The following is a 12,491-nucleotide window of genomic DNA, read 5'->3' as shown; positions in this document are numbered from 1 at the left end:
CGTAGTTATATTATTGTTTAGTCACAAGCTCTTTTCATTGGATACATATTTGGATTGGATACATTTTTATAAAATCCACATACAGACCTAACCACTTTCAACCTGGCATCCCTACAGTATTTTGGGCATTTCATACTGTCAGGTGACATTTTCAAAACTTTTCAGCACATTCAAACTTTTTCAATAATAGCCGAACTACAAGCTCATGATGCGTCGCGATTGTGAGCTTGTAGATCTGCTATCTTCGCTACTTGTGCGTGTGGCACTGCCATATGACAAAGAATAAAATAGGACATTCATTTATCAACATAAAAACAAAACAAATAAAAAGACATGCAGGGTTTCTGCCCGACAGCGACACTATACATGTATGTGTTTGCTTGTGTTGTGAGTTCAGACCTGCAAGAAGACCCGTTTGGGCCGTGGGCTATCTGGATCAGCTGAATATGGGAACATGACACCAGAGGACACCACCAGGAACATAATGAAGAAGACTGAGGCCAGGCTAGCTAGGACCCACTTGGTACTCCGCGCCAGGTAGATGAAGTGGAGCTGAGGGACAGAGAGCAGTGGCATTCACCAACAAATCCAGGAAAAGAGAACAAATGACTCCCAATTTAGCCTCCCTGCACTGGTTACCAGTTCGTTTAGATGATTGATGTAACAAATTCAGTTGATAATTATTAACCACTTTCCCTATTTTGAGCATTTAATTATAGGTAAAAATGCTTCCAAAAATCACAAATAGTGAAAATAGCAGATCTGTATAAACACAACGCGCTGCATCACCGCACGTTGTGACCTTATATAGAACGGCTATTTTAGCTATTCGTAGTATGATGAAGTATACGGTTAAGGAATGTACGGGACTGGCTCCTGGCTATATCACTGGCCTTTAACCTCCTACAAACCTTCACACAGCCTGAAATCCTCCAACAAGTTCCGTCATGCAGTCCCAAGCACCAAGCTCAAGGCAGATGGCGAAATTACCTTCTATGACAGGGTGCTGAGGCCCAAGGATCTCAGGCCTTTTTAAAAAACTGTTTATGGTTGAAGTAAATTGTAAATTCTCTTTTTAAAAAGTGCAATATAGGTATATTAAGTTTAATATTGTTATTTAACATATTTTCATGTCTCCTGTTACCAGGAGATGTGTATTAACACATTGACTGCCAGAATTATTTTCAAAATCTCTGTTATTCATGCCAGAGATTTTTCAATGGGAAAAAAAAAGTACTCAAGAGCCGAGATACAAAATTTTAAAGTTTTAAGTTAACAAGGAAGTGGATGAGAGTAAAGATCTTCGAAAATTCATATCTCCTTGGTATTTGGGTCCAAAAGAAAAAAAAAAAAGTAAAAAAAAAAAAAAAAAAAAATTGAATTTTTTTTGAAAAATTAATTTTTTGCTAATATCGAATTAATTCGATCTAGGCAGGCAAGTGATGATAAGCTAATATCGAATTAATTCGATCTAGGCAGTCAATGTGTTAAAACAAACCTTGTCAACATCCTGTAAGCTATTTAATACATTTTAAACAACAACAATAATAGTATTAATAACAAATACAATAAAATGTAACTAACTAAGTAGTTAGCTAACTAACATGTGTTACTGATAGCTTGCCGGTTCCTAGGGCAACGGTTGGAACAGTGGTGTTATAGACATTTTAACACTCTACGACATAAATGGGTGGAAGTTTATTTCCTGTTGCAGTGTTTGTGAATATCAGTAGCTGACAGGAACAGGAAATAAACTTGGACCCAAGCTGTTGCCTCGCAACACAATTCCATTCACAAGGTCTATCGTTTACACCCTGAAGCTGTCACTTTTGCCTACATAAGTAATATCGGAATTTAATTTATTTACACGTATGCATTTATTTTGTAATAAAATTGATGAATTAATCAACCAAATGAACTCAAGCATCCCAATTACGGGTATGTCATAATAGGCGAACATTCGGCAAAACTTGAAACTTGTACATCGGCAACTTTTGCTATTTGACGTACAATAAATTACACACAGGTTAAATGGTTAATTCTGAGTGGACTTAATTGCCATGGTGTTAAGGCCTCGCCCTCAATACTCACAAAGAAGGAAGAGAGGAATATGGTGGCTAGCGTCACCAGCGAGGCCAGCACTACGTCAGGGGGGATTTCAGTGCCGCTGCGTCCCAGGATGGGCGTGAAGATCTCAAACACCACCCAGATGAGGAACATGAAGTGGACGTATGGCAGTGCCAGGCCCAGCATATACAGCACGCTGTATTTCACTGAAGCTCCTGGAGGGGGCGGAAAAGAGGAGGATTCTTGACAATGTCCACATTGTCTTTGCTCAACCCACATTCCCGGCCATGGCCCATGGGCTGGTGCCTCCCTCTATGTAGCAAAATAGTAAAAAAACAAAACAAGATGATAACCTATTCCGTTCACCACAGCTTTCCAACTCAGATGGCGTGCTTGTCGACACAAGAAGCCATCGGCTACTTGGAACGAGTACTCGCTCACCTAGCAGTTCACGCGGGCTCACAAAAGGCCTTGCTGTCTTGTCGTCAAGTGATGTAAAAATCACACCATGGTTTGTATAATTCAGTGGCAAAGGTGTATTGCACACTGCCAATGATTAGAATGGGATAGTTTATTTTTACCTGCCTGACCAGGTGTGTCTGAGTCATCATGTACGCTCTGAAGAGGGTCTGATCGACCGAAAGCTCGTCCTAAATAACTTGAAATATTGTATTGATTATCAGTTTGGACGTCAGTCATGCACAAATGCACTACGGCCATGCCTATGCGCCATTGTGCCATGGAGAATAAAACAAGACAGGGTCTAATAACGGCACGGTCTACATTTGTGATTGATGCATACAGACCAACTCTGTTATAGACGGCTGCAACATTTACGGCTGGCCCCTTTGGTGCCACGCTGTAAAAGTAAAACGTGACAAATTCTCCTTTTAACCCATTAATACCTGGAACGCATCTGTGTCACTTTAGGTTTCTTTGGCTATTCAAAAATAGCAGATATACAAGCTCATAGCGCGGCACCGAGTGCCGCACTATGAACTTGTAGATCTGCTATTTTTGAAAAATCGTGAAAATATTTTTTTAATATATTTTTCCGAAAAACTGTTAGGATTTAGAAAATGTTTAGAAGCGGCCTCAGGTCTTAATGGGTTAACAGGCTGAAAGGGACTAATATTCATATTTGAGATGCAATGCAAAAAATAAGAGATCAGCCTGAATACATAATACATCTGCTACATATTAAGACTAAAATGAATATGTTATGTCATCCAACTTGAGTCAGCTATCTTAATTCAAATTCAAAAGGATTAAAATAATGTTTCCTTTTTTGTACAGTGTGTGCTAATTTGATATCTATGAATTTTGTTAGAAAATCTTGGTAGAAAATGTCCTTGCCTCTTGATTTACATTTCCCAACTGTCATGTAATTTACTTTATAATACAATAGAATAATGACTCATGGAAGCTGTAAAACCTAAAAGGGTAATAGCCCTCAATTTCACCAGTGACAATAATTCACATATTAACTTTAACTGATTTATGTTATATGAGACATACTGTACATATATGTTGTTTGTGAGAATGCCAAATTATAACATAACAAGCAATTTCCAGTATTAGATCTGTTATTGTCCTTAAACATAATATCTGAGCTGCGAGATTCACCCTCAATTTTGACCAAAGATGTCATGTTACTAACCAAAACTAATGTGATTGTACAATGGAGAACTTCAATGCATTACGATGGGAAGTTCCAAATCGACTGTGTTGTAAGATATAAATAGGCTTGGGTACTAATAGGCCTGGAAGCTAAATATGATCCCATTTTTGTTGCTTACATACCTCTATGTTTGAATTCCTTGGCCAGCAGCAGCTTGGTGGCAAGGGGGAAGGCCACCATAAGCATGGGCACGTAGGCTGAGCACAGGTCCTGCTGGGTCAGCCACACCAGACTACAGCACCAGAGCAGCAGGCTAACATCAAAGTAGAGCTCGCCCAGCTCCACTAGACGCACACCCTACATGAAAAACACACAAAACGTGCACAGACACACAAGCAGCACAGCATGAGCACTGCTCGACTTTCAGTGGTAATTCTTCATGCCATCTACTTCAAACACATTTTAGTCAGGAGATGTCAGTACAGGCAGCTTGGTGTGTACTGTACAGCCCTTGAAAAAAAGCAAACCCAGCATAATGATGTTCCTTCTTTTATGGCAATATTGTGAGATCTTTGTGTGAGAGACAGCGAGATCCAATACCGACCTCGACGTTGCCATGCCATCGTCGAAACGCTACTGACGGCGTCGGTAACGTCGCGACGCAACTGACCGAACAACCGACGGTCAGTAGCGTCGCGACGCAACCGACCGAACAACCGACGGACCGACCGAACAACCGACGGACCGACCGAGCGACCGACCGACCCGCGGAGTCCTTCACGCACCAGGCAACGTCAATTTCCATCCGATCCATCGACCTTATCTGCGCTCTTCTGGCGCAGCCCCCCCCCCCCCCCCACCTGTCCCCCCCACCTGCGTGACCCCCCCCCCCCCCGGGACCCCCCCCCGGGACCCCCCCCCGGGACGCCCCCCCCGCCCAAGGGGTGGATAGTAATAATTGTATATTTTGCGCATTTGATCCAGAGTAGTTGAGATTTGATTCGGCCATATCTTTCTGAATGTAACTTGTATTTTTATAATTGTATTTTTTATATGATCTGTAAAGTTTATATTTTCATTTGCTACCAGGCATGAATTCATTATAATTTATTATATATATTTTTCCTTATTTTCTTTCTTTATTTACACGTGCGTAATAAACGAAGCATTTTGAGATTGTATCCGCCCAGATCTTTATGAATTTTACTTGAATTATTATAATTTTAATGTTTATATGATCCGTACATTTTATATTTTCATGTGGTATCAGGCATGAATTTATTTCATTATTTTATTTCATGTATTTACATGCGCGCAATTACACGCATCTAACTATTGGACTCAGCTCTGGGGACACGGTGCGGCTGCAGAGTTTACATTGCAACATATATGATAGAGCAACTTAAGTGCCTGCAGAACTTAATAATATAAGCACACTTATTCTCCAGGCAGACAGACAGAAACAGTCTGTCTGTCTGTCTGTCTGTCTGTCTGTCTGTCTGTCTGTCTGTCTGTCTGTCTGTCTGTCGGTATATTATGTTACGAGCGACCAGAGTCGCTGTCCTGGCGGAGACCGCGGAGTCCTTCATGCCACCAGGCAACGTCAATTTCCATCCGATCCATCGACCATATCTGCGCTCTTCTGGCGCATTAATTACCCCAACCAACATCAAAGTTACCGTGCATTATCATTAAATCAAATAAAAGTTAATTATTACATCTGTCTTGCCTGTATGTCCTTTCACGAAAGCAATTGGCACTACTTTATTTAGTGTCCAAGCATTTGGAGAGATTCAGTTTTAACCTATAACTCATCTCTGAAGTGTCTATGTTACTTCTGTGTATTAATTATGAGTTGATTAATACTCAATAAAATGATACATGTTGAAATGTAACTTTCGGATCAGCGCGCATCATGCGCTGTAATTTCTCCTTCACTTTGCTGCCCAAAAATAGCTGATCTACAAGCTCACAACGCATCAGCGGGACGTTTTGAGGAAATCCGATATTTTTGGAGAAGCTCTTCTGTCTATTTAAATGTTCTGTATGAGTCATAATAGTAGCCTGGTTATTAATCTACAATCACCATTTAACGCCGTTGATGAAATGACTGAGCGCGTGTCTGAGCGCATGTCAGGGTGTGTGTGTGTGTGTGTGTGTGTGTGTGTGTGTGTGTGTGTGTGTGTGTGTGTGTGTGTGTGTGTGTGTGTGTGTGTGTGTGTGTGTGTGTGTGTGTGTGTGTGTGTGTGTGTCTATCTCCAGCAATGTACCGCTTGCCTACAGCTGCCCGCCCCTAAACCCACAAAAATATACAATATAGAGGGGGTCCCTGCTTAATCTTTCTCTCAGCTAGGGGGTCCTTGGGCTGAAAACCCTTGTGACAGATGATAGCCGTTTGAAAATCGCGCAAGAATTAACAGCTAAACTGTTGATAAATAGATAGATAGACAGACGAACAGACAGACAGACAGACAGACAGACAGACAGACAGACAGACAGACAGACAGACCCAGGCCGTGGGAGGCACTCAATCACACTAACCGATGCGCTTTCTTAATTATAATAAGAATAATAATTATAATAATCCTACACTTCGCATATATAAATTATTATATTATGACCATACACTAACCACTTCCAACCTATGTTATACGCTATTTGAAAATAGCAGATCTACAAGCTCACAATAACGAAGCTTGTAGATCTGCTATTTGTTGAACAATCACCGCGTTGGGACCGCGTTGGGGGGGTGGCAGCTGTACCGCTGGAGATAGATAGTTAGATAGATAGATAGATAGATAGATAGATAGATAGATAGATAGATAGTTATATAGATAGATAGATAGATAGATAGATAGATAGATAGATAGATAGATAGATATTTAGATAGATTTAAAGATAGACAGACAGACACACAGACACGCCTTTTTTTAGGGTAAGTTTATTTCATTTTTCATTTCTGAAACAGCTCCATTGGCAGCGCAAAGGTGGAGCTTGGGGGTCCCTAATAAAACCACCAAAAAGGTTAGACTACAATGGGCTATATATATGTAAAGTCGACGTTGTGTATTATTATGTTACGTGCGTAATTACGCGCGTCGCAAAAATCTGATTGATATCGTTAGACAAAGTTCATAATTAAATATAATATATTCATGACTGATACCAAATGAAAATATAAACTTGAAAGATCATAGAAACATTAAAATTATAAGAATTCAAGTACAATTGGCAGAGATATGGCCTAATCAAATCTAAACCGCTCTCTGTCTCCTGCACAAATTATGCTGACTCTCGACGGCGTCGGTTAAGTTGGTTGTGCGTCGCAACGGTACCGACGCCGTCAGTAGCGGCGCGACGATACTGACGGCGTCGGTCAGTAGCGACGCCGTCAGTAGCTGCGCGACGCTACTGACTGCGTCGGTCAGTAGCGACGCCGTCAGTAGCGGCGCGACGCTAATGACGGCGTCGGTAGCGTTGCGACGCACAACCAACGCAACCGACGCCGTCGAGAGCCAACCGACGAAACCGACGCCGTTGGTTGACTCCGTCGGTGGCCACCCATGGAGTCGATCCTTCATGGCGCCGCAACGTCAATTTATCGACCATATCTGCGCTCTTCTGGCGCAGCCCCCCCCCCCCCCCCCCCCACACCTGCGTGCCCCCCCACACCTGCGTGCCCCCCCCCCCCCCCCCCCCCCCCGATCAACAAGCTCTGAAGCGCGATACAGAGTCTGCTGCATTGGATCTGCTCTTTGATGCTCTTGGATGCCGCACATGATTTTTCAAAGTAATTACGCACGTAACATAATCATACACAACGTGTACTGTACATCCCACTGTAGGCTAGCCCCCACAAGCTATCCCCGTGCCACCCCGACCCCCCCCCCCCCCCCCCCCCCCCCCGGAGCCCCTCCGCCAAGCCCAGGGGGTCACTCATAACTATTGTAGGTCAGCATAATTTGTGCAGGAGACAGAAAGCGGTTGAGATTTGATTAGGCCATATCTCTGCCAATTGTACTTGAATTCTTATAATTTTAATGTTTCTATGATCTTTCAAGTTTATATTTTCATTTGGTATCAGTCATGAATATATTATATTTAATTATGAACTTTATCTAACGATATCAATCAGATTTTTGCGACGCGCGTAATTACGCACGTAACATAATAATACACAACGTCGACTTTACATATATATAGCCCATTGTAGTCTAACCTTTTTGGTGGTTTTATTAGGGACCCCCAAGCTCCACCTTTGCGCTGCCAATGGAGCTGTTTCAGAAATGAAAAATGAAATAAACTTACCCTAAAAAAAGGCGTGTCTGTGTGTCTGTCTGTCTATCTTTAAATCTATCTAAATATCTATCTATCTATCTATCTATCTATCTATCTATCTATCTATCTATCTATCTATCTATATAACTATCTATCTATCTATCTATCTATCTATCTATCTATCTAACTATCTATCTCCAGCGGTACAGCTGCCACCCCCCCAACGCGGTCCCAACGCGGTGATTGTTCAACAAATAGCAGATCTACAAGCTTCGTTATTGTGAGCTTGTAGATCTGCTATTTTCAAATAGCGTATAACATAGGTCGGAAGTGGTTAGTGTATGGTCATAATATAATAATTTATATATGCGAAGTGTAGGATTATTATAATTATTATTCTTATATATTATAATTAAGAAAGCGCATCGGTTAGTGTGATTGAGTGCCTCCCACGGCCTGGGTCTGTCTGTCTGTCTGTCTGTCTGTCTGTCTGTCTGTCTGTCTGTTCGTCTGTCTATCTATCTATTTATCAACAGTTTAGCTGTTAATTCTTGCGCGATTTTCAAACGGCTATCATCTGTCACAAGGGTTTTCAGCCCAAGGACCCCCTAGCTGAGAGAAAGATTAAGCAGGGACCCCCTCTATATTGTATATTTTTGTGGGTTTAGGGGCGGGCAGCTGTAGGCAAGCGGTACATTGCTGGAGATAGACACACACACACACACACACACACACACACACACACACACACACACACACACACACACACACACACACACACACACACACCCTGACATGCGCTCAGACACGCGCTCAGTCATTTCATCAACGGCGTTAAATGGTGATTGTAGATTAATAACCAGGCTACTATTATGACTCATACAGAACATTTAAATAGACAGAAGAGCTTCTCCAAAAATATCGGATTTCCTCAAAACGTCCCGCTGATGCGTTGTGAGCTTGTAGATCAGCTATTTTTGGGCAGCAAAGTGAAGGAGAAATTACAGCGCATGATGCGCGCTGATCCGAAAGTTACATTTCAACATGTATCATTTTATTGAGTATTAATCAACTCATAATTAATACACAGAAGTAACATAGACACTTCAGAGATGAGTTATAGGTTAAAACTGAATCTCTCCAAATGCTTGGACACTAAATAAAGTAGTGCCAATTGCTTTCGTGAAAGGACATACAGGCAAGACAGATGTAATAATTAACTTTTATTTGATTTAATGATAATGCACGGTAACTTTGATGTTGGTTGGGGTAATTAATGCGCCAGAAGAGCGCAGATATGGTCGATGGATCGGATGGAAATTGACGTTGCCTGGTGGCATGAAGGACTCCGCGGTCTCCGCCAGGACAGCGACTCTGGTCGCTCGTAACATAATATACCGACAGACAGACAGACAGACAGACAGACAGACAGACAGACAGACTGTTTCTGTCTGTCTGCCTGGAGAATAAGTGTGCTTATATTATTAAGTTCTGCAGGCACTTAAGTTGCTCTATCATATATGTTGCAATGTAAACTCTGCAGCCGCACCGTGTCCCCAGAGCTGAGTCCAATAGTTAGATGCGTGTAATTGCGCGCATGTAAATACATGAAATAAAATAATGAAATAAATTCATGCCTGATACCACATGAAAATATAAAATTATAATAATTCAAGTAAAATTCATAAAGATCTGGGCGGATACAATCTCAAAATGCTTCGTTTATTACGCACGTGTAAATAAAGAAAGAAAATAAGGAAAAATATATATAATAAATTATAATGAATTCATGCCTGGTAGCAAATGAAAATATAAACTTTACAGATCATATAAAAAATACAATTATAAAAATACAAGTTACATTCAGAAAGATATGGCCGAATCAAATCTCAACTACTCTGGATCAAATGCGCAAAATATACAATTATTACTATCCACCCCTTGGGCGGGGGGGGCGTCCCGGGGGGGGGTCCCGGGGGGGGGGGGGGTCACGCAGGTGGGGGGGACAGGTGGGGGGGGGGGGGGGGGGGGGCTGCGCCAGAAGAGCGCAGATAAGGTCGATGGATCGGATGGAAATTGACGTTGCCTGGTGGCATGAAGGACTCCGCGGTCTCCGCCAGGACAGCGACTCTGGTCGCTCGTAACATAATAGACAGACAGACAGACAGACAGACAGACAGACAGACAGACAGACAGACAGACTGTTTCTGTCTGTCTGCCTGGAGAATAAGTGTGCTTATATTATTAAGTTCTGCAGGCACTTAAGTTGCTCTATCATATATGTTGCAAGGTAAACTCTGCAGCCGCACCGTGTCCCCAGAGCTGAGTCCAATAGTTAGATGCGTGTAATTGCGCGCATGTAAATACATGAAATAAAATAATAAAATAAATTCATGCCTGATACCACATGAAAATATAAAATGTACGGATCATATAAACATTAAAATTATAATAATTCAAGTAAAATTCATAAAGATCTGGGCGGATGAAATCTCAAAATGCTTCGTTTATTATGCACGTGTAAATAAAGAAAGAAAATAAGGAAAAATATATATAATAAATTATAATGAATTCATGCCTGGTAGCAAATGAAAATATAAACTTTACAGATCATATAAAAAATACAATTATAAAAATACAAGTTACATTCAGAAAGATATGGCCGAATCAAATCTCAACTACTCTGGATCAAATGCGCAAAATATACAATTATTACTATCCACCCCTTGGGCGGGGGGGGCGTCCCGGGGGGGGGTCCCGGGGGGGGGGGGGGGGGTCACGCAGGTGGGGGGGACAGGTGGGGGGGGGGGGGGGGGGGGGCTGCGCCAGAAGAGCGCAGATAAGGTCGATGGATCGGATGGAAATTGACGTTGCCTGGTGCGTGAAGGACTCCGCGGGTCGGTCGGTCGGTCGGTTGTTCGGTCGGTCCGTCGGTTGTTCGGTCGGTCCGTCGGTTGTTCGGTCGGTTGCGTCGCGACGCTACTGACCGTCGGTTGTTCGGTCGGTTGCGTCGCGACGTTACCGACGCCGTCAGTAGCGTTTCGACGATGGCATGGCAACGTCGAGGTCGGTATCGGATCTCGCTCCTCCTGCTTTGTGTAAAGGGGACTCTCATGCATCACGACGCGTTGAGGGTTTATGGATCTACTATTTTCAAATAGCCAAGAAATAAAATAGTGCTTAAAGTGTTTAAATTCTTCCTTATTTTGCTGGGGACCACTGGAACCCGCTCAAGGACCCCTTGCGGTCCCTGGACCCTACGTTGAGAACCAGATCTCTAGGAGGTCACTGGACACAAAGTCAAGACCAGCCACTGGCCACCTGACACACACACCTGTGCCACCAAATTGATCTCTAGAGGACAATTCACTGAAAGTGGCCATTTCACTGCCACCTGTCTACACTGGCCACCACTTATTTTACAGGCCTTTTTCTTTCTTTTTTTTACCAGAAATAGGACACGTTCCCAGACCAGTGTTACTGTACGTGGAACAGGTTCAGAGTAAAAAAGTAAGAACAATAAAAAAAAATCTAATTTATTCCTTCATCGTCGGCTACATATTAATTAAACCTCAGGAATAAGGCTGGGTGATGCCAATCAAATGTGACATCACAATAAACATGACAATGGATGACATGTTTTATTTAACAAATGATTGTAAAAATGTTGATTGATTGAAAGTATTCCTTGTCTTTTGATTAAGGTAGGCAAGGCTACCTTTTCCTTAGAAAAATAAACGTTTAGGCCTACATAGTAAATATAATACCAACTGTTCATTTATATAGCCTCCTTTAACCCTATATACGGTACACTGTCTATTTTGAAATAGCCGATGTATATCGGGTTAAAGTGGTTAAACTGATTATGAAACAATTATAATGTGGCCTACATGAGGTTCATTGGCATTTTTTTAAAGCATGAAACTGAGAAAACAGCCAGCACACAGTAAATGTCCTTTGCACATAGTTCTTATTTTACCTCTCCACGGACAGCGTGCATTTTTTTAAAGCATGCATAGGACTTTGGGCACAATGATGGTGCTTACCCATCTTTAATTGAGGCTTAATGATTTTGTGGTTCAAAAGACAATATACATGTCGTCACAATACTTCATTACAAAGCGAGATAAAAGTACAAAGGGCAAAGCTTGATTAAAATGAACGATACCCAAGTCTACCTTAGAGATAGAAAGGCACTCCCTAAGAGCCACTTCCCTCAGCCACTAGAGAGACATCTTATACTGTACTTGACATGTATCCTCCCTCTCTCATTGTCCTATGGGGAAACAGTCTGAATAAAGTACTGTTTAAACATTTTGAGCAGCGTCTGTGTAAGCTGAATTATCCCCAAAGAAGTAGGCCAAGAGGCTCAGCATTAGCATCGTTAGCATTAGCTGTCTCAGCTGACTGCTGCTGACACTTGTAGGGCAAGAACAGAAGGCCAAATTATAAATGGCTGCAAAACAAGCAGTTTGACAATTCTGAAACATTTACAAACAATGTATTCCTTTATCATTCCTTGATA

The 12,491-nt window shown here is 42.0% G+C and overlaps 1 protein-coding gene across 1 annotated transcript in view; it reads right to left on the bottom strand.

Annotated features, from left to right (window-relative positions):
- Positions 1-12,491, bottom strand: part of ermp1 (endoplasmic reticulum metallopeptidase 1) — a 48,001-nt gene that overhangs the window by 13,392 nt on the left and 22,118 nt on the right. The window contains exons 9-11 of the mRNA XM_084045989.1: positions 3,871-4,045; positions 2,092-2,282; positions 400-552 (exon numbers count right to left, since the gene is read on the bottom strand). Of these exons, the coding sequence (XP_083902115.1) occupies positions 400-552; positions 2,092-2,282; positions 3,871-4,045 (519 nt within the window). The remainder of the gene's footprint in view (positions 1-399; positions 553-2,091; positions 2,283-3,870; positions 4,046-12,491) is intronic.

Source organism: Gymnoscopelus microlampas (assembly GCF_963454915.1).
Source record: "Gymnoscopelus microlampas genome assembly, chromosome: 21".
NCBI lineage: Eukaryota > Metazoa > Chordata > Actinopteri > Myctophiformes > Myctophidae > Gymnoscopelus > Gymnoscopelus microlampas.
The sequence above is the reverse complement of the archived record's forward strand: the minus strand, read 5'-3'. Positions and strand labels throughout refer to the sequence as shown.